Source organism: Rhagoletis pomonella, unplaced genomic scaffold (genome assembly GCF_013731165.1).
Source record: "Rhagoletis pomonella isolate Grant_MI unplaced genomic scaffold, Rhpom_1.0 Rhpom_scaffold_00011, whole genome shotgun sequence".
In the NCBI taxonomy this organism is placed as follows: Eukaryota; Metazoa; Arthropoda; class Insecta; order Diptera; family Tephritidae; genus Rhagoletis; species Rhagoletis pomonella.
The window spans coordinates 1,771,074-1,794,266 of NW_023458565.1; the positions used below are offsets into that span (position 1 = coordinate 1,771,074).

The 23,193-nt window shown below is 37.6% G+C and overlaps 1 protein-coding gene across 1 annotated transcript in view; it reads right to left on the bottom strand.

Moving 5' to 3' along the window:
• The window catches only part of LOC118747282 (titin homolog), a 111,257-nt gene that overhangs the window by 19,633 nt on the left and 68,431 nt on the right, over positions 1–23,193 (bottom strand). Inside the window, exons 7-10 of the mRNA XM_036481284.1 lie at positions 18,112–18,306; positions 16,432–18,031; positions 15,710–15,870; positions 1,239–3,054 (exon numbers count right to left, since the gene is read on the bottom strand). Of these exons, the coding sequence (XP_036337177.1) occupies positions 1,239–3,054; positions 15,710–15,870; positions 16,432–18,031; positions 18,112–18,306 (3,772 nt within the window). The remainder of the gene's footprint in view (positions 1–1,238; positions 3,055–15,709; positions 15,871–16,431; positions 18,032–18,111; positions 18,307–23,193) is intronic.

Genomic DNA, 23,193 nt, shown 5'->3' on the forward strand with positions numbered 1-23,193 from the left:
TCATCATTTAAAACCTTGCACCGGGAAAATAAAAATGCAGCTCTTACTCGTAGTTAATATACGTCTCATTCATCAATTTAAACTATTCTGACTGCTTAAATAACTAAATATTTATTTTTCACTAAATCCAAAATAAATTATAACAAAAACCAATATGAAAATTATTTTCTACCCAACATTTTGGTAATTGTTTGAAAATATGAGTGCACTATTTAATACTTTTTATGTGTTATAATTCATATGTACTTATGCACGTACACACTTGGCGGCAACAGTTGACCGACGGATATCATAATGGCTAAATAAATAAATAATTTTAAATTGTGACTGATTCTCAGCACAATATGCACCGTGTATGTGTACCTCCTCATCATTGCCAACATCATCTGCATAAGCGTCACATGCGACCACCACCAGCAACCACATCATTCTTTGGCTATTTTATTATTTTCTATTTATTCACCTACATTTTGTCTTAAAATGCCAAAAATCATTAAATTCAATATGAAACATTGAAATGCTGCTTGCAGACTGATATTTAGAGAATTTCAAGTTTGTTACGCTTTGATTCTCTTTGCCATATGTATGCGATTGGTTTGAGCTTTGTGTGCCTATTTCAAAAGGCAGCAGCACACATCGAGTGACGAACAAAAAAATGTTTAAATTTTGGCAAATAGCCTCATAAAATAAACATTTTTACGAAGCTAAAGCTAAAGATGAAGATGAAGATGATGTTGATGGCGGTGATGATACTTATGGCTTGGCTGTAATGCTGGGGCTGTTTAGTCAGTTAGCTTGCCTGACTGTGCGAAAATTGCTGCCTGTGGCCCTGAACTGACTTCCCGCCACCCGCGAACTGATCAAATTAAATAAAAAGCCATTAGGACTGTTCTAATTTTCCAGCATTAAAGAGCAACTGAAATGTTTATCGACATGTTCGTGGAATCAATACATATTTATGTAGATATTTTGTTTGGACCAACTTCATAAATACAAATACACATACATACATATGTACGAGTATGCATCTGCGGATGGATATAATTGTGTATGTACATATGAACAGACACCCACAGTTGCGCGTAGGTGTTCGTGGTCTACTTAGTTTGTATGTTGTTTTGCAAATTTCTAATTAATGGATGCCACATTATCGCACTTTTCTTCTTATTAAATTTTCCATGAGCATCCTCTTTTTATCCACAGACATAACTCTTTACTTATACAAATGTTGTACTTACTCTTCACAACCAAATCGGCAGTGCTCGTTGATTGTCCCATCGTATTTGTGGCGGTGACTGCATAGCGTCCCGCATCTGCCACACCCACTTCCTTCAGCACGATACTGACACGATTGCAGCGATTTTCAATCTTTAATCGCCGATTGTCGAACAGTTGTTCGCCATTCTTTTCCACTTTGATTTCGGGCGAGGGGAAGCCGTCATAGATCGCTTCCATTGCCACATCTGTGCCCTGATCCACAATTCTACCCGTCAACGGGGTGGTGAAACGCGGCGCAATTTGTTTGCGTAGGCGCGTGGGCGATTCAGGCACCACTACGCCAGTGTTGCTGATGATCGCAGGCTGACCCAGTCCGTTGCCTGCCGACTGAACCAGAGTGAACAATTTTTGTTGTACATTTGGTGCGGACATGTCTTTGCTTTTGTGCAACTCCTGATAGTGATGGGTTTCGACAACTTCGGGTCGTTGTGCGCCCAGCTGTTTTAGCGATTGATCGATATGCGCCGAGGAATGATGTATCTCGGTTTGTGGGATATTTCCTTCAAAAGAGCTAATTTGTGACGTTGAAGTGGTAGTGAAGGTTTGCTTCTTCATGGTAACACGCGACGACTCGGTATTGTGTTCCTGTGTGGTGGTCTGTAGATCGCTAGTGGCAGCTATCGGCTGCATGCCTGGTCCCAGGAGGCTCAAGAAAGCTGCACATGTGGCTTTTCCTATTTCGTTCTCGGCTATGCAGCTAACTTTTCCCACTGTATCAATGTTGGCCTTTTGTATGGTGAGCACTTGTCTGTCGCCGCTTGTCGACACTAGGAAATTGTGTCCATGCACGGGTTGATCGTTGAAACACCAATGCACTTTGGGTGTCGGTTTGCCCTTCACAATGCACTCAAACTTCACCATATCGTCAGCGTGTGCCTGCTTGTCCGAGAAGATTTCTTTGAATTCAGGGCAAGTTAAATTCTCTACAGGTTCCACTTGCTGGCTGCGTTGATGATCTGGCGCATTTACACTTTTAACGTTTAGTTGCGAGAAGCACTTAGCATCGCCTCCATTATTTGAAACTTTAACCGTGTACACGCCCCTATCGTCGGCAACCACATTTCGTAGAATCAATTTGAACATACCCGCGGCAGGATTGGCGATTGTCGAAATACGTTCATTCTCGTTCAACTCTTTGTTGGCCAGATACCATTTGGCAGTGAAGGGTTGATCGCCACTAACAATTACTTCCATCTCAACCGTTTCACCCTCATCCGCCAGCACATCGGTAAGGAATTTCTCGAATTTCGGCAATGTTTCCTTTGGCACCGACTGACGTTCGGACTGTGCACGCGTCGCAGGCTCAGCAATATTCAGCGGGGTAACTTTTAGCTCACAACTGCTCGATGCCTCACCAGCCGAATTGATGGCGACGACCTTATAGTTACCCGCATCTTCCTGATACACTTCCTGTATGATCAACGAACACCGATCACCTTGGAAGAGTAGCTGCACATCAGCTGATTCCTTGACTGGCCGCTCATTGTGGTACCAGATGACTTCGGGTTCCGGTTGACCGACAATAACACAATCAAGACGCACCGGTTTACCTTCGAATATCGATACATCTTTCAGCGGCAATTGTACCGATGGTTTGATCGGTTCCATATCGGAAGCCAACTCTGAGTCCGATGTCTCGTTCGGGAGACGTCCTTTAACGATGACGTTGCACGAACTATATGCCTCGCCTGCTAAATTTTTAGCTGTCAATACGTACACTCCGGCGTCGTTGGGGTAAGCTTGGGGTATTATGAGCGTTGCGCGGCCGTACTCGTACTGAAATGAAAAAGCGATGCGAAAATACAGAAAACCATTAGTGAATGGTCGGAAGTGTGTTCATATATTGTATAAGTTCGTATGTATGTATGTATGTATGTTTGTATGTAATTACTTGCTCATTTGAAAATATTGTTGTGGCAAGTGAAATTCGAAAAATGTACTGTGGTGAATTTTTTGGCGAATTGCTTGCCTTTTGGCTATGCGGTTGGCATTGTGGTGAGTTGTTAAGCAAATTTGTATTCACTTACTTTTTTATAAAAATTCTATTTTCTAGCTATTTTTATTTTGTGCAATTAAAATTTTATTTACACAATTTTCGTGATTTTGTTATGATAACAAATAGGATGCATCCGGTGGAGGAAACGAGAGAGATTTTGTAAGAGCTCACAATTATTATCTGAGTAATGTTGAGGTGGCGATTCTTGAGATAGAAAAGTGCCAGATATTAAATTAGTTATTATATTACAACATTTCAACGTTCTGGAGACGATAATTACTAAGCCATTTTATTTATTTGTTAACATATGCAATCTGTGCAATGAGCTATTTTCTTTTGCTCTGCACATTTGGACTTGAAAATATTTTTTGATGAATCTTTAATATGCGGACTTTGTGAGCTTGTATTTTCGGAAAAAAAAATCGAATGTTAGGGCAGAACCGTCCTTTTTTGACACAGGGATGTGTATATCCTGCCATTAGTAATTGTGGCCGACAAATAAACGTGTTGAGGCGAAAGATGGTGTGGCTGTCATAAAAATGTCATCAAATAGAAAAATTCTATCACCAACTCCAGTTTCAAGGCTTTACAATTGTTGAGTTCAGCAACCGAAGAACATAGCCACACAGATTCCACTTAGCATTAGCCAGCTACTCGAAAGAAATGCAAGCTGTTTAGCTCTTGGTGCTTCTCACCCCGCTTCTGATACGCCCGTGGCTAGCAGAACTTAACTAAAGTGACTGGATAGCCGTATCTGCAGCAGCGAACAAAATATGGCTAAAAGAGCCTTACGCTCTCTTTAACCGGCGACAACTACTCAACCTGTCTTGCCAGTTTGTCCGACCTATAGTTGCCTGCAACACCTCTATGACCTGGAACCCATATGAGCTTAATAGCGACGCATTCTGATGTAGCCGGGATGGATGTCATATTCAGACAATTTTCGAGCTTGTTTTCGGTCTTTGATGGCCCAAAGGGCAAGGGCACCTTTCCTAAGTGCTAGGACATCCTCATAAGCACCCACATGGTAGCCCTCAGAAGTAGGAGGCGAAGGGACTCCTCTTTGGTAGGTACTTCTACCCAATCTTCTCTGGATAGATGCGTGAAAACGGTTTATAGTAAATAATCCAATTTCTTATATGCACCCCTATCAATCTTTCAAAGGTATTTTGATTTGTAAGATTTCTTTAAATTCGTATCTTTTCTCGGAACTCTGTTTGAGTATTATAATATATACATTAGTACGACTCTCCAAAAAAATTTGCGTGCTTTTCACCGGAATCATAAAATTTATTTTATTGTAAGACCTCCGCCAAAATATTTCGTGAAAGTAGGTTCTACCTGTCATTATTTGGATTGCGTTGATAAGATTTTGAAACATGTTAAGTTCAAACTTTTCTCTCATCGGACGTGAATTGTGGAAAAATTGCTTTTAACCTAAATTTCCAATATAAACAAATTTTTTCATAAGAAAAATTGTTTTTTATATTTGCCAATTAGGGATGCAAACGGCTTTCGATTATTAAAGTCGATTAATCGCATCTGATAGTCGACTTTATGGTTTAAATTAACTTCTTACAATTTTAAATTTCAAATTTAATAATTGATAAAACCACATACACCCAGCCAATTTTCCAAAAGCGGAGCCGAATAGAAAACGACTACAATTGTCATTCATTTTCGTACCCAGAAAACGTTCGAAACTTTCGATAAGTATGAAGTTATTTGAAAATTTTATTTTATTTGTTTATTTGAAAGCATGTATACGTAGTTCGCAGTGACATAGCGAACCCTGAAAAAGCTTCTGTGAAGTGAAAAAATTAAATCCGAGAAATTTCAGAAAAACACCCAAAAACGTATCCGTTTCACAACAACTTTCCCTACTTGTCTGTACATAAGTTTCTGCCGCACACTTTAGTGGGAAAACGGATCGTCAAAGTATCCGAAAATGGAATCGGTAAATGGAATAACATTCTCATTTCCACAATTTTTATCCTTTTTGGATCCATTTTTGGGAATTTTTGCTGGCTAGGTATTTATCGACTGATTTGTCAATAGAATGTAAAAAAATCGAAAAGTCATCGAGTGAGAGTCGGTTCTAGCTGAATTGAAACGTCTGAGCTCGATTCCCAGAAGTCAAGTCTCTTTAGCAAAAAGTCAATTTTTGAATAAAGTCAGAGTCGATTTCTCCATCCGTATTCCAAATAGGCCCAGCGCACGTAAATCTTATAAATTCTATATGAGCTTGACAGCAACATAAACATAGCGCAGTGGATTAAAATATTAGTGCTTCGCAGGCTTGACCATGCCGCTCGAATGGATACAGATGCCCAAGCCCTTAAATTATTTAACTCGGAATCTGCTAGTGGGAGACCTCCTCTACGATGGGAAGACCAATCGGAGAAGGACTGGGCATTTCCATTTGTCATAAGTGGGCACAGGCAAGAAACCACCGGCGTGCTCTACTGAGCTCCACCAAAATAGAAGAAGAATTTACTTATTTTTTTATCTACTGTTACATACAATTCATTTACATTTTATTTAGCTTTATGAATCTTTTAACCTGCCTTTACACGTAGATGGCAATTCAACCGACAAAAATAGACTTGCGTTCAACTTTTGCCAGTCGACGGCGAACCGATGCAACCCTAAAATTAATTTGTTTATTCGATTACTCTGTGCGAACTTTGTTAACATATTCTGAAAGTATACCCATCCAGTAGTAAAAAACTCGATGTATCTTTTTCAAATTCTTTTTTCAATATTGAGCTTGGCTGTTATTTCTTCTTGGCATAGATTTTTTATTTTAATTTTTTAGACAAATTTACGTTGATGGTATGAAGTTATTTCCTGAAAAGACCCCTAGTAAAATTTTCCGAAAAATAAATTCCTAGAATATATCAATCCTCTAGCGAACTATCAAATTTGTTGCTTGGGGGGTTCCTTAAAGTTAGGGTCAAAACGACCCTACGTTCTACGAAAATATTTCCCAAGAAATTTTACTACATATGTATGTATGTCTTAACCTTTAATTTCGCTCAGACATTTATTTTAACCATTTTTTTTCACTTTTTTGAAATTTTCTTAGGCGGCCGGGAATGGAAACTTTAGCAGGCCATAAAATAAAAATACGAGCTATCTTTTGCAAATCCATCGAGTGTTTTATTACTGGATGGGTATACTTTCAGAAAATGTTATCAAAGTTCGGGCTGGTTTTGGCTGTCGCACAGTGTTACAGACATTTTGAGAATCCGTTATGTTTTGTTGGTCGGAAAGCCTAGTACATTTTCTAGTCAATTTTCCAGTCGGCAGAAATCGACCCGTGTAAAGACAGTTTTATTTTCGAACAATTCAGCAAAGTTTAAGAATTTTCTCTAAATCAATTCACTTTCAACCAAGCAACCATGCATACGCATATTCAAGCGTACATATGTAAGTATGCACATTAGGGTGGTAAAAAAAAAAATGAATTTAAAAAAGTAAAGTCGGAATTTATTTGCTCTCACCCCCTAGGAGTGTGCTATAGCAAAGAAAATATACCGCTACTTTTTTATTTTAAAATCAAGAAATATTTAGAAGTCGCTCAAGGCGCTCAAAGTTCCCCATGTATTTTATATGGGCAAAACCACTTTTCGTAGAAATGATATAGAATTCTTGAAAAACAATATAATTCGAAACGAAAACTTTGTTTCTCTTCAGCAGATTCCCAATAGTAATACCCAATTATCTATTTAACAATTTTTCCATAGTAACTATATTTTATAGGTCCACCAAAACCCCAAGAAAATGCCAGAAATGCAATGGGGGGATAAATAAAAAACCTTTAGTATTAAAAATTGGTTAAGTAAACAATTGGGTATTGTTATTGGAAGTCTCCTGAAGAGAACCAGAGCTTTCTGAACGAAAAATATTTATTTTTAAGAATTCGATACCATTTCTAGGAAAAATTGTTTTTCCCATGTAAAATACATGGAAAACTTTGAGCGCATTAAGCGACCACTAAATATTTTTTTATTTAAAAATAAAAAATAGGGGTTATTTTTTTCGATATAGAATAGTCCTAGAGGATGAGTGCATTAAGATTCCGACTTTCGTGTTTTGGACCACCCTAATGCACATTTATATTTTGCGCATGGGTGGTACTATAAACAAGAAAAACTTAATAATTAGATATACAGATGTCTTTATACATATATATACATACATATGTCTATTTACATACGAATATGTATGTATGTATGTCTGCGCAGTGTTTATTTTTATTGGGAACTATGTTTAGAATAACCAAACACATAGAATCCCACGCATAGAGATAATCATATGGGCGTAGAGTCATCCATTCAGGAATATAAACTTTTAACAAAAAAAAGTGACTATATGTACATATCTACATTATCTATTATAAAGAGTATTTATTTCACTCGCAATAGAGCCAATCAATTATGCTTTTTAAAAAAACAAAAGGGTTTATTCAATTATTCGGACGTTCTATGCCAATTGTTGGCAGTTTATTTAACTAAAGGCCTTTATGAATCGTTCCACCCCCTTAATTAAAGGTAAATAATTTTGTCATTGTCTTTTGACGGTAGAACGAATTACTTGCATACATACTCATTCGTATATAAGTAGCCGATCATTAAAGTGCAAGAAGTATACTTTTTTGCATTTACCCTATAGGGAAAGTCTTGACTAACTAGTCGAATAAATTTCTGATTAAAAACTTGCACGAGTTGGTCAATTTCGAATCATGGCCACTAGGAAATCTGTCTTTGAAATTTTCTGTTCTTTTAGTACCGTTCTTAGGTCTGATCGACCGTTTTATGCATCCCGTTTACTCAAAAGAAAGTTTTTCGAGAATTATTAGTTGTTTCCCTCTCCAAAGGCGGAAATAAAAGCTACTAGAAATCCTCTCCTTTTCCAATTTTGGCGACCGCGGAACCTGCTAAACGCAGGTAGAAACAAGAGTATCCAAATAATATGGTATTTATCGTATTTGTTGAAATAAATTGACCCCTTGGCGCAAAATTATCGTATGTGCCAGAAACCAAATTTTACGGGAAAGGAGTTTTTCCACTTTTAGAATTTTAAATAAAAAATATCCAGTAAATTGTACAACTATAGGGGGGAAAAAGTAATTTTCGAAAAAAATGCATGGGCCATTCCGTTGTGACTGGTGGGACATTTTACTCCAGAATATAATTAGTTCTAAATTATATCCATGTCGTCGGAAGTTATGCAACACTGAAGTATATCTTTCAACATGGATAGATAAGTAATGTACAAAATTCTTTTAGAAAAATACCGACCGATTTCTTAGTTCTTTCTAATTATCATTTAAATTAATGTGAATTTTACCTGTGTGCACACAAAAACGGATTTTAGCCAAAGCACCTAAATGTGAAGGCAGATTTTTTTTTTGTATTGTAAAATATACACTACACGCTTTCGTTTCATGGCAATATTAAAAAATATTTAAAATTTTTAAATCACCTATGTAAAGAGTGTACACGAAAAAAACTGGTCGCACATAACCAAGCATAGCTCGGTTAATCATAACATTAAAATAAAAATCGGTAGACACTTAAAAAGCTGGAAGCATTTTCCACCTTACTGCATAATTTCTTTTTAGTAACAAAAATCAGTGTAGAAATGAGGACCAAGAAAGAAATCGATCGCAAGTTAATATTGCGCAAAAAGCTGGAAAATCCCAGCATGTTCCATAACGACATCGCAAAAAAGCTAAAATTTCCAAAGTCTACCGTTACTCATGTGCTTAAAAAATACAATGAATGTTTATCTTTAAAAAGGAACCCTGGTAGTGGCAGAAAAAAAGGATTTGCTTGCGAAATTAAGGCAAAGCAAGTGTTATCTGCTTTTAAGAAAAATCCTGGACTTTCGGTAAGAGATATCGGCAAAAAATTAAACATGTCGTCTTCGTATATACAAAAAGTATGCAAAACAGCAGGACTACGTTCTTACAAAGTGAATGCAGCACCTAATCGCAACGGTAAGCAAAATTTGTTGGCGAAACAACGTGCTCGGAAATTGTACGACAGTCTCATACAAAAATTTGGCTGTATTGTTATGGATGACGAATCGTACGTAAAAGCCGATTTTAAACAAATCCGGGGCCGCGAATTTCACACTGCAAATAAAAGAGGCAATGTTGCAGATAAATATAAAAACAAAAAGTTTGACAAATTTCCCAAAAAGTTTCTCATTGGCAGGCAATTTGCCAATGCGGCTTCAAAAGTGATCCTTTTGTAAGCACTGGTACAATTAACCAAGAAATTTATGTTAAGGAGTGTCTGCAAAAGCGACTTTTACCTCTTATACGGCTTCATAAAGATCCAGTGCTTTTTGGCCTGATCTCGCAATATGTCATTACGAAAAAATGGCTTTAGGATGGTAACATAGAAACAAAGTGTATTTTGTAGCAAAAGAGGTGAATCCACCTAATTGTCCAGAGCATCGATCGAGCCGATCGAAACCTACCGGGCCGTTATGAAATCCAAACTTCTTAAGACCCACAAAGCTGTAAAAAACGCACAACAATTCAAAAATAAATGGCAGCTGGTTTCCAAGGAAATCACTGAAACTTCTGTGCAAGGGCTAATGAAGGACATAAAGTCAAAATTGCGATCGTTTGCTTATTACAAGAAGAATTAACTCTTTTTTAACGAATTTCAATAAAACTAAGTTTAGATGTAAACATATGTAAATATCGTTGAATTCCATTAATATATTTATGTTTTAGAACGTTTTAACTGTGACCAGTTTTTTTCGTGTACATTCTTTATACGTTTTGTTTTAAACACACACAACTCGAAATTTCTACTCGCAAAGAAAACACAACAACAAGAAAACAGCAGAAGCCGATTGTGTCTCCGATATCCAGCCCGCGAAGTTTACGAAAAAGTTGCATTGGGTGAATGCCACTTATGTATATAAAAGGTTTCGCCTAGAAGCCTAATTCCTGTCCACAACAGTGCTGGGCAACTACAGAGCAGATGCTTTAGCGTGTTTTTGCATTTCATGCATTACAGCTATGACAAGAAGTGTTGGGTTCCAGTCCTAGTATGGATTTCCAGGAACCATTGTCCTGCGAAAAAGCAGTGCGTTTTGCTCATTAGAAGAGCAAAACACTGGCTCCGCTTGGTAGGATCTCAAGCTTCATAGCGACTAGCACCTGATTCATTTCATACACATCGCGCGAACTTGCATCAATAGCAGGACTGACCCATAATAGTAATTGACGCTGCTATCATCTAAAAGATGGCGAAGAAAATGTTCAGTATTTTTCACGTGAATATCCGAGCCTTACGAACAACTAACACACCTATCAGGAGCTACCATAAGCGAATGGGCAAATTCATCAGAGAGTTAAGATGGTTCGACCAGGCAAATTATGGTTTACATGGACCAAACATTTTCCACGAGAAAATGCGCTACTTGTATGCTAGCCAGCTTCTAGGATGCACTATAACTAACAAACCAACGTACTTTTTACATCTTGCAGCCAAGAAGCAAAGAGAACGAAATAGAAAATAAATAAATATTTTCCAAATCGTACACGCCCACGACGTTAGCCGATATTTAGTATTTTAATTCTTATTAACTTAATGAAACGCGGCTCATTCAATTAACTACATACGATTATTATTTTGTATGGTCCATTTGCATTAATATTTATTGCAGCCACTTAAAAGTATGTCATCCAATACTCGTACCCAAAGTTATTTAAAATTCGTTGTTGAAACACAAATTGCAATTTGGGATTATGACAACTGTACCCACAATTTATGTGCATATTTAAACACTATGTATGCACCAGAGATGTTGCGAATATTTGCGAATGATTCGTATGATTTAGCACATTCGCATTCGAATAAAATGATACGAATGTTTTACGAATGCGAATGTGTACATAGACAGAGAGTCCACTCTAATATAGTGGAAATGGCTCTAATAGTTCATTTCCACCAAGTCTTAACTGCAGTTTATCCTATTGGAGCAAGGAGATAACAACTCAAAGGGCGTAATTCCTCCTACTATGTACAAGCAAACACTAAGAAGTAAACCTTGCCGCTCACCCCATGTTGAAATTCTTGGGACTTATCTGAGCTCTTAACTGCGGTTAAGCCTCTGGTGGAAATAGGCTATAAGTCTGTCTCAGCAGGCTGCGGACAGTAACAGGCTGTTAGCTTCAGAGCTAAATGGTTAAGTAGTATATCAAGCAACATTGATGGGCCTTCAACAAGTACTGCTAAAAGTCTTATAAGCAACCTAGAAATAATTTTAGATTCCTCCAGCGAAAGCGAAGGCTCGGATGTAGAATCTGAAGATATTAAAAAATGTGAAATTAAAGCTCTATTAAAGAAATACGAGCTCATCTCGGTGAAAATTCTCTCGATTGGTGGAAAACTAAACTAAAATACGACAAATTGACAGATCTGGCCCGCAAATATTTGAGCGGACAACCCGTCAGCGTTTCAAGTGCGCGATTGTTCATTGCAGCCGGCCTTATATACGAGCCTCTAAGAAATCACCTCATCGGAGAAAAGGCAGCAAAATTACTTGTTTTGAAATATAATATGTATCCCCCTTTTGAACTTCGACTACTAGATGAAAACACCGTATAGGATAAGCACTCGTTCAATGTTCTAATAATTTACAAAAGTTTTAATTAATGAAAATGAGACGTAAGTTGATTATAGTTTCTTTATGTTATGCCTAATATTCGCATTCCGGAAATTCGAATTCGCATTCGGGAGTGTGAAAAATATGACATTCGAAACATCCCTATTATGTACATACACATATTCAAAGCTGAAAATTGCGTCGGATTGGTGATTATTTGAAAAAGAGCTCAACATGACATTTGTGCACACATACATACATGCATACATTTAAGTTCAGCAGCGTTTATTTTCAAAACAAAAATAGTGAAACTCTTAGATAGAGCTAAAATAAATATCTATGAATATATTATGATCAGACAATGACAAATCACATTTCAATATTAATTAGAATAATATCTTCGAAACGGTACTGAAAACAAAATTTTTATTTAAAGTGTGCATATGTATGTATATATGTACTTAGGTACATACATACATACATGCGTATACACATAAATATGTTTAACCATAGACATTCAATGTGTGCAGCTTTCAACAGAACACCCACTCCAAAATTATGTGTCCAATCAACAATTAATGTTTCAAATACAATTAGGGGATTCACAAGACGTGTTAACCGTCGTAAAATCTTAAGCTTAACACTTGTTTATGTAAAATAGCGGTTAAAATGGTTGGGGGGTTGGCTAATTATATATTCTTTATCAGTTTAAAAGAATTTCGGTTTAGTTAGAAATCCCCTAAAACCATTTTAATTAAAAAAGATGTTAACCTTAAGATTTTACGACGGTTAACACGTCTTGTGAATCCCCTAAATGTTTATTCTTAAGTCATAAATAATTTTTTTTAAATGATTTCAGCCAAAGACATTTTTTTTCTTTACTCGTTTAACATGCCGCATAGAAAATTATTATCTGCAGTACAATTTTTACATTTGCAAACACAGCGGCAATGCAATAGAAAAACATTATTTTCACAAAGTAACTGTAGATTTTCCCTATTTAACTTTTTTGTTGACTCTACAACATTAAATATACAGTGACTCAAACAAGTGACCACGTGTTGATTTTTTTTTTTTAAATATTCGTAATGTTTTTCGAGCAAAAAGTTTTTTTTTTGTTTTGTTTTCTATAAAAATACCCTCCAAGCTTTAGAGAAAAATTCAACAAATTCTCATCACAATTTAAGTCTTTTAATATAAATCTTTAGAACACCTTTCAAAGCCCATACAATTTTAGTTTTATGAAGTGCAAGTTTCAATCGGCTAAAAAATCGCCTTGCTTTTTGAGACTGCTTTCGCAGATTTTTTTTAACGGTTTCCCGCATTTTATTTCATAAGAAATTCATACAATATGGAAAAAAGTGCAAAAATCCGTTACAAAAAGAAAATTCTAAAAAATCAACGGGATTTTTTAACTGTTTGAAACTTGCACTTTATTAATTAAAATTGTATGGGCTATATAGCAGCATACCCAAAAATGTTTTAAAAATTCAGTTTTATAAGTTGAAATTTTGATGAAAATTTGTAAAATTTTCTTAAATTTTTTAAAAAGTTAGAAACTCTGATTTAGATGGTTAAAGACAATATTTTTGTTTAGACAATATTTTTATAAAAAAGTTCCAAAAAAATATAACTCGAAAAACATGAATATTTTAAAAAGATCAGCACGTGGTCACTTGTTTGAGTCACTGTATATATTTATGTACATGTGTATGCATGTTTACCACTTTCGGAACATCATAAAAAAATAAATATATACTTTTGGAACTGTTTTTGCCGGGTATACATAATGAACTTACTTTTCGCACAGCGTCTTCAAAAAAGGCAAAAGGTACAGATTCAGGGCTATTGATAAAATAAAAACAGGTATAACTGTTGTTTTCTAGTTAGAGAATATAATCATGGAAGAAAAAATATTTGCATTAATTTGTGGAAAAAAATCTAAGAATTGACTTGCGAAAAAAAAAATTGTCCAAATTTTTTTTTAGTTGTGTCTTATTTGAATACGTTCGGAAAATGGATTACTTTAAAAACAATTTTATAAGTAACTTTTAACTAACTGCAAGTAGTTGAAATTCTTTGTTCATAGTGGAACTACTGTTTCAACTGGCTAATTCTTCATACTGTCTGCGTTATTCCGAAGGGGCAGATGTTCATCTTCTGCGTCTGCGTCAAAATTCATTCAGTCTACAAATAATTTCTTTCACTTTTCTATAGTTTTGGCATTTGCCTATTAAACATTATACCGCCGGCTTGTCAACACATGTACCGCCTACGCTAATGCCACTGTGGCCCCAAAAACGAATTAATGCAATTAGCAAAATTTTTATTGCAATAAAGTGATAATTTTTTTATGATTTTCTATGTGTACCCATTTAAGCAAGACTATTTTAAACACTTTGTTTCTTAAGATATACATATTAATATACATACATATATGTATGTATACACAACATCCACAGTGTTGCTACAATTTTATCTTTGCATATCGAACACGTCGCCTGCAAAAGCTGACATATTGACAAGTTGACAAGTTTTCCATTTTTTTTTTGCTTTTAACTATAGTTATTTTTTTTTTATAAATATATAGTTCATTCTTCACCAAAAACCGTGTAAATACAAGTTTAAAGTTTTGTGCAATAAAAAAAAAAACAGGTAGTCCGATTTTGAAAATTTTCGGCCATTTGGTATGCTGTAGCAAGGCTAATAACTGTGCCTAGTTTGGAAGAAATTGGTGCACGGGTTACCAAGATATACACATGTAACCATAAGTGGGCGTGGCTACGCCCATTTTCCAAAAGTTTATAATATTCTTTTTTTTCGTGTAAACGTCATTGTAAATATCAGTTTTGAGTGAATAATCTTCAGTAGTTACTAAAATATCGCAGTTTTCGTATTTCTGAAAATTACCGTTACTCCCATATAACGGCGTGGTTATTGTCCGATTTTTCCCATTTTCAATGCCATCCTTCCTACGCCCGAAAGAAGTGCACATACCAAGTTGCGTTAAGATATCTTAATTTTTAGTCGAGTTTTCGTGTGCCCAGGCGGACGGACGGACGGACGGACGGACAGACAGTCACCGCTTAATCGATTTCTCTTTTCATTCTGATCATTTATGTGTAATATTAATAATAATAGATTGGCGCTTACACATATGTAGTGTTTGGCCGAGCTTCTCCTCCTCATTTATGTATACATTTGTCTATACATATCTATCTCGATTCGTTTTGCCTGTTACAAACAACCGTTATGTGAACAAAGTTATAATACCCTTGTGCACAAGTGCGCTCGGGTAGAAAAATATCGCCCAAAGTTGCTCGGCTATTTTATATGATTCCCTTCAGGAGACTTCCAATAATAATACCCAATTTTTTATTTGAACATTTTTTTAATACTACCTAATTTTTATAGGTCTCCTAAACCAAAAACAATGCAATAAAAAATCACTGGTATCAAAAACTGATAAAATTTTTTTCCCCCTTATGCGAAAATTTTTTAAAAGCGAATGACGGAAAGACAAAGTGGTCGAAATTGCCAATAAATCGGTGGGGAATTTAATGTGTTTTAGTGGCACTTAATGTAGTGGCAGCATTATTAGTCGTTATGCCGTACTCAATAGGTCATAACTAGAGCTCGGATTTTTATGCTAAAAATTGATTGAGCAAGCAATGGCAAAAGTATTACTAAAAATACCCAAATTCTGTCGAAGTAAGCCTTCAGCAGTTTGTTTTTTGTTGATATGCATGTGTATACGTTTTACTGCTGGATAATTTAACTTAGTTATATACTTACTTTGCTATCTCGTGGTACGTATGGCTTTCCATTGTGCATCCAGAATATATCCGGCCGTGGTATACCACCGATAAGCGCTTCAAGTTTAACTTTTTGGCCAACACGAGCCATTGCATTGGTAAGCGGTATTTTGAAATGAGGCACTTCTGTCGGCTCCAGAGCTGAAATGGTGAAGAGAAAATATAATTGTGGTTTAGGTCGCAAAATTACGAAATTTCAATCTGTTGCAAGTTGATTGCTATATCGATTACGCAGTGACAAATTATTAAACTTATTTTCATAAAAATTTGGTTAGCTAAGTTCGAAAATTTACTTATATTTCCGAAACAAAAAGTGGAGACTTCTTTCTGAATAAGCAAATATAATTTTTTTCAAATGATGAAATATGACTTTTCAAAAATCTTGACACTAGAGCCACCTAACAAGTCCAGGCAATCTTAAAAGTTATCGCGGTTAACAACTTACTGAAGCAACATTCAAAAAGAGTATACATTTTTTCTAGTGGCGGTTACACCTCGACAGGCAATGGAAAATCTTGAGAGGTATTTCCTTCAGAAAGAATGTCAGGAAACTGTAAACATATATATCGAGTGCATGACTTCACCGAAACGTTCAACGTACCATACCCTGAGAAAAAATTGTGTCGATCGCAAAAAATGTTTGTCCCATTTTATATCGGAACTATTGTGGAATTATGTATGCACATGAAAAACTATACTTACGTTCTACAATCAAGCTGGCTGAACAATGCTCAATGCCGGCTGGATTCGAAGCGCTGCACGTATAGACAGCATCATCTTCGAGGAAAACCTCCTCGAAACGCAATGTTGCCTCCCCATTATTGTAATTGATAACATAATCGGGTGAATCATCAATACATTTGTCGTTTTTATACCACTGCACGGTGGGCAATGGATTACCGCTAACAACGCACAAAAACTCGAATGTGCTACCCTCGGTTGCCCTACCACTTTCCAGATAACGCACAATTCTGGGCGGCACCATTTGCATTTCAATGGCATTTTCACGCACCGATAAATTAGCGCTAGTCTCATTGCTGCCCACCAAATTTGAAGCGCGACAACTGAAACGCGCCGAGTCGGCAGTGAAAGTCTCTTCGATCACCAATCGACAAATACCACGATCGTAGGTGGTTTTATAATCGGGATTATTTTGTATGGATATGCCATCTTTGAACCACTCGACAGCCGGTTCGGGATTTCCTGTGACCTCACATTCGAATGTGAACTTGTCACCCTCACGCGTGATGGCATCTTTGAGTAGCCGATTGAAACGTGGTGACACATATTTGATTTCTGTGAAGATTTCGTTCACTTGTATATCTTTGCGTATATTCTCGGTAACAATGCGTTGATGATCGATTTGATCGCGCACACTTTGCAAGCGTACAGCTTCCTCACGTTTCGTTTGTTCACGTAGCGCTTGTAGGCGAGCCTCCTCTTCACGTGTGACCTGCTCCCGCAGCGCCAACAAGCGACTGTCTTCTTCGCGTTTTGCTTGTTCGCGCAGCGCTTGCAAGCGTGCTTCCTCCTCGCGTGCTGTTTGGTCGCGCAGCGCTTGCAGTCGTGCTTCTTCGTCTCTCGCGGCCTGTTCACGTATTGCTTTTAGCCGCGCCTCCTCTTCACGCTTAGTTTGTTCGCGCAACAGTTGCAGACGAGTCTCCTCAATACGCAATGTCTCTAGTCGTGTCTCTTCCTCACGACGAGCCTGTTCTCGCAATGCTTGCAGACGCGCTTCTTCGTCGCGTTGTGCTTGCTCACGCAGTGCCTGTAAGCGCGCTGCTTCCTCACGTGCAGCCCTTTCACGTGCTGCTTGCTCGCGCGCTGCCTGCTCGCGAATTGCTTGTAGACGCGCTTCTTCTTCGCGTAAGGCCTGCTCACGCGCAGCTAACTCCCGTGCGATACGCTCCCGTTCTTCCGCCTCACGGGCAGCACGTTCCTTGGCTTCTGCTTCGCGAACAGCGCGTTCACGCTCCGCCTGCTCACGTGCCTCCCTATCGCGTTGTTCACGTAGGCGTTCCTCATTCTTTAGTCGCTCCTGCACAACATTTATGTCGGACTTGAGTTTCAGAAAAGCTTGAAAGATGCTGCGTACATCATTGTAGAGTGTAGAAACTTTGTTCATATCGTGCGCGCACTGAGCGGCATTTTCAAGTTTTTCAAGCAGTGGACCCTCACGCGCGGCCACATACTTTTCAATATCGTTGACTAGATTCGAGGCTTCGACAGGATCGCGTAGGTAGGTGATCTTGTTGGATACGCTGTTGTAAAAGTAGTTGATCTCGCGGTATTCGGCGTCGATCTGTAGAGCGTGAGAGATGAGATGAGGTTAATTGACTATTTATTGAAGGAATGTGACTATTTATGCGTACTAGTACTTACTTTTTCTACCATTTCGAAAAATTCGGTCGCCTGGTCCAGGGATTTGCGTTTGTTTTTCACCTGATCCTTGAAATTGTGCCATTTCTCGTTGAGTTTTTGTAGTTCCACTCGCACATATGACTCGCTTTCTGGATTAGTAATCAACAACTGTTGTGTTGTATTGTCGGTAAACTTATCTATGCGCTTCTCTAGCAGCTGAAAAATTATTGATGCATTTAAAATAGGTGTATGGAAATTTTGGTTACAGATTGTATAAAGTTTTAATCGAAAAATTAGAAGAAGTAAAGTGTGGTTTATAAATATCAGCGAGAGGACGGTAGATGACCAGTGAGTAAAGTGACTGTTGAGGAATATGTACAGTGTACAAGTATTTTAATGTAAACTAAAAATCTTTATTAGGACGGACTGCGCTAATGCAGTACGAAGCAATAAATTTTCAAACCCCAAACAATGACCCTATTGCTAACGAATTTTCCGGGATAAATTATATCACGAAGCAATGAGGTCAAATGCCCGCCGAGATCATGCAATTTGACACCATTTGACTTTTTTCTCTGGGGCTACGTGCCAATAAGCGTGAGACGGTCCCAGAGCTGAAAAACTAAACGCGTTATAAGTAATATACAGCCCGAACTATGCAAAAAAGGTTATGGAAAATTTTGATACGCCGATCCTGTGTTGCCAGAGGAGTCGTGGTGGGCATTTAACGGCTCCTCTAGCAGGTTGTCTATAACCTGTATCCACAGCAGGGGCGAGCGGACCCACTCTAATACCAAGCACCGGTACATCTGGAAGATAGTCAACGAAACCATATCTTGGACGGGAAGCATAACATATTTGAGTGTAAGCTTAACATCCACCAACATATCGAATGATAGCCTTAACGCAAACAGAAAGCAGACATTTCTGTTGCAAGTTAGCAACATAATTAAGGTAAAAATAGAAAAACTAATCAGGGAATTAAGGCAGTAGTGGAAAGGTATAAGAATTCAGCAATAGATATACAAGGACTTAGATGATGACAAAGTGTCAATACCATTTAGACAGGTTGAGTGCGTTTTATCGGAAAAAATTTTGATTTATCACCGTTCAGAAAAATTGCTATAAATGACAGAAATAATGAAAAAGAAGCATTTTATATGGGACTAGAGTGTGATGGAGTGCAATGAGGTACGTCTCCGCTCAATCCCAGCCTTTGCGTGCCGGTACCTGCACTCCGGGCAACGTGAGCAACCCATATCTGAGATGCATTAACCAATCCCAGAGGAGCCTTTTATTATGGTAGAAAGAGCGGGGAGGACTTCGATGAGGCTACTCCGACATATTCGGTTTAACTGCTCACCAGCAGATGCAGTTAAAAGCTGGCCTCAAAGCGAATATCAACAAGATAAGCCTAATTTGTGCGCACCTCCCGAAGGAGAAGAGGAACGACTAGACTAAAGGGCAATTCTACGAGCACTGACAGGAAGCGAATGAGCGCTGCACCCGCCACGACATAAAAATAGTGCTTGGGGACTTTAACGGTAAGGGAAGTAAAGAAGGCCTATTAGGTCCAAAAGTCTGAAAACTCAGCCTGATCGACTTCTCCTTGGAACGGAACATGTTAGTTAGACACCAGCATCGAAACAACCACAAAGACCCAAAAAACCCACTTGAGTCTCCCCTGATTAAAGAACAAAGAACTAAACTGAGCAAGTTGTGATATACGAAGGATACGATAGAAGCGTTATTGACGTGCGTTCTATCCGAAGTCCGTATGCGCTTCAATGCAATGAAGAACCTGCTCCAGGTAGTGCGATGCTATTTCGACGTCGAGAAACCGTACTCACAACGAACAGCCGAGAAGTATCGCTATCGACTCCCAATCCTGCCTAAAAACAGAAACTCTTCATATACTGGATATAAATGAGCAGTGAAAATCCATTTACTAATCTGTTCTTGCCGTAACGTAACATGCGGTAGGCTAGGCTCGGCAGGTAATTGAAATGCATAGCCCTCTCTAGACGAAAAAAAACTATGCTTTACAAATATCCTTATAAGACGAAATGCATGGACAATGCCATGCAAACATGAGAAGCGTTTGGGGCTTTCAAGAGAACTATCCTTGGCAAGATTTATATCCCGGTTCGGGTGGGCGACGGGTACCGAACAAGATGGAATGACAAACTTTATAAGGCTTTTAACTACATGGACATAGCTAAGCGCATAAACTACTGCGCTCACTTGGGAATGTCGTACGCATGGATGACGACACTCCAGTGAAAAGGTCCTTCCAACCAACGCCCATGGACCGGCCTGAAATCGGAATGAACAACTGGTGCCAATTCGCAAAGGCGAGAGGCAATTTTCGAAGAAGTGGAGTATCATAATTTATAATATACAAAAGTGTGAACACATCCCGAAATGCAACTGTTGGAAAGAACTCTCTACCCAAACCTTATCTTCAGTGAGAAATTGCGACTGCAGGAGGTAAAGAGTCAGTTAAACTTGTACATCTAGACCCTGTAAGTTATATGCAGAGAGTCACATGCAAAAAAAGGCGGAAAACCACCAAGTGTAATATTTTTTAGTAGAATTTCGTTGTAAGTTTCTAGGCCAGACTTTTACTTTGCCATATTCAATTATGCCATTTGGCAACAAAATATAACAAAATTCTGGTTGGAATAACTAAACTCTTTTCTCCGTGTATGCGAAAATCAACTGAAGGAGTATTTAAAACACTTCCACAGCTAAATACACTTAATAGCTTCCCATTGCTAGCTCCTAGTTTTTAGTTAATTCTAAACACTTTGGTTTTCAGGTATGAATATATTTTTAAATTTTAAATACCCATTAATCACTCCAATATAATTTACGATTATGTTTCTCAAAAAGGGCAAGTAATTCAGTTTCTTTCAAAAACAAAAAACTAATTATTTGGCAAATAGTTTGTTGGTTCTTGCCGCTTTACATTCTCTCACACATCAATCAGTCCAAAACAATTAGAGGCATCGCTCGATGTTGCCTAATTAAAAATGGCCAACAGCTGCGTTGGCTACTCGTCTGTCACTCTGTGCGTCAACGGAGCATACAACTCGCACAACGCCGAACTGCAATATGCTGCAATGCAACAGATACTCGTCGTTGCAACTTGAGAAATTTGGAAGACGCGAAAAATTCACCACACAATGCACAAAAATAAAGTGTATATGTACGTTAATGGCGATGTGCGTGTGTGTCTGCTAAAATAAAAAAACAAAAAAATGCAGAAAACTGAATTGAAAAGTAAAAGCAGATTTGTATGAACAGTGCTGCAAATATATCCCAGACAAGCCTCGTAAATATTTTATGTGTTCGCTTGTTTATACTTACACACACATACATATATTTTGTATATTCGATTTGATTTGTTTTTTTTTTTGGCTTGGGTCGAGAAGTAAATCAAAACATATCATGGCATGTTTTCGCAATACTTTTTCTTTAATAGTTTGTTTAGAAAACGTACGAATTCATACACATGGGGCAGATTTTCGCAGCATAAATAGAAACAGAAATATGAGTGTGCAATAGAGAAGAAGCGGTGGATTTTCAAACGACTGTACTGAAAGTTCATAATTCCTTAAATACATGAATATTTATTTCTAAAAGTAAACATGTGCATGTACATACATACATACATATACTCGGCCCTAACAAGCAAATTTTCATCAAGAGGAGGAAGAGGCGATATTGAACGTTTCAAGCCAAGGTAGCCAAGAATTGTTCGGACATGCGATACCTCGCTAGCCACCTTAACTAATTTTTCTGCTGGGTTCGTGAATATGCAAGCAATATCGAAGTGAACGAAACAACCGAACGAGATGCCTCCCCTCGGTTAAAAATTACAGATCAGCGAGCGGGATAGCTCCTTGCAACACCGATTTGTGACGCTATATTGCCGAGTATACCATAGCTGTAACAACTAACATATGGATCGATCTTAATGTCTGTGGAATTTTTAGCTTTTTATGGCTGAGACTAACCAAGATGCGAACTCAGGAACTTTCAAAATTAAGCAAATCTGCAGTAAGAATTTTTACTGGTGTCATGCTAAGATACGTCGCTATTGCTCAATGTTCCAACGGTGGTACATACCAAGTTCCCTCTGCAAAAGTTATCAGAATTTTCTATATCGCTGTGCAGGACTTCGGTGAAAGCGAATCAAGCACTTGGGATCTTGCTTTTCTGCCAGCTTGACAGCTTAATGACGGAAGAGCAACTATCAAATTTCCTCAGTTTCATTTCGTAGAGTAACTGGTTTAACTGAAATCTTGGTATAATCCTGGTTGAAAGGATATGCCACCTCCTGGCGCTCATGGAAGGCATTCATAATGGACAAACATGACTCCGAGTGGAAGTAGTAGAACTTCATTTACACGTTCCTAGCCTAAATAATATTACTCACCGGGGCGTATGAGTGACTTTTTTATACGGTACTACACAATGGCGGAACATTACTCTTTGAATGCGAAATTAAACAGAACCGAAGGTGGCACATTTTTTATATTTGAGTGAAACCGAAATGAATTGAAAATTTTTAGAATACTGAAAGTGGACCAAACTTTAAAGGCTCGGTTGTGCAAGGCGATGACCCAATGCAGGCTAGCTTTGCATGCCTTGCTTACTTTAATTTGCTTTGATTTACTTTGAAAACTTCTTTGACCAAATAGCGGCTTGGAACGCTGTCAAAGTAAAAAGCTATGTGGTTGAAAATTCAAGGTCTGTTCCAGAATAGTAATAAAAAAAATTAAATAATACAGCTCACGGGTTTTCGAATTTATTTTTACATGAATGCGAATTAATGTATGTATTTCAAAGAAATGGTCATAATGATACATACATAGATATGTATACGTACATTTACTAAAAAATAACTATATTCCGAAAAAGCGATTTAATTGAGGAAAAGGGCTATAAGAAGTTTTATAAGAAGTTTTTTCTATTGTAAAGTTTGTAAAAGTGGACCTTGCAACTCTTTACTCTTAGCAATTTTTATTTCATTTCGAATTGCTTGTATTTTCAGCGATTTTTTTTGTTTTAATTTGGTTAGCAATTTTTCGTTTG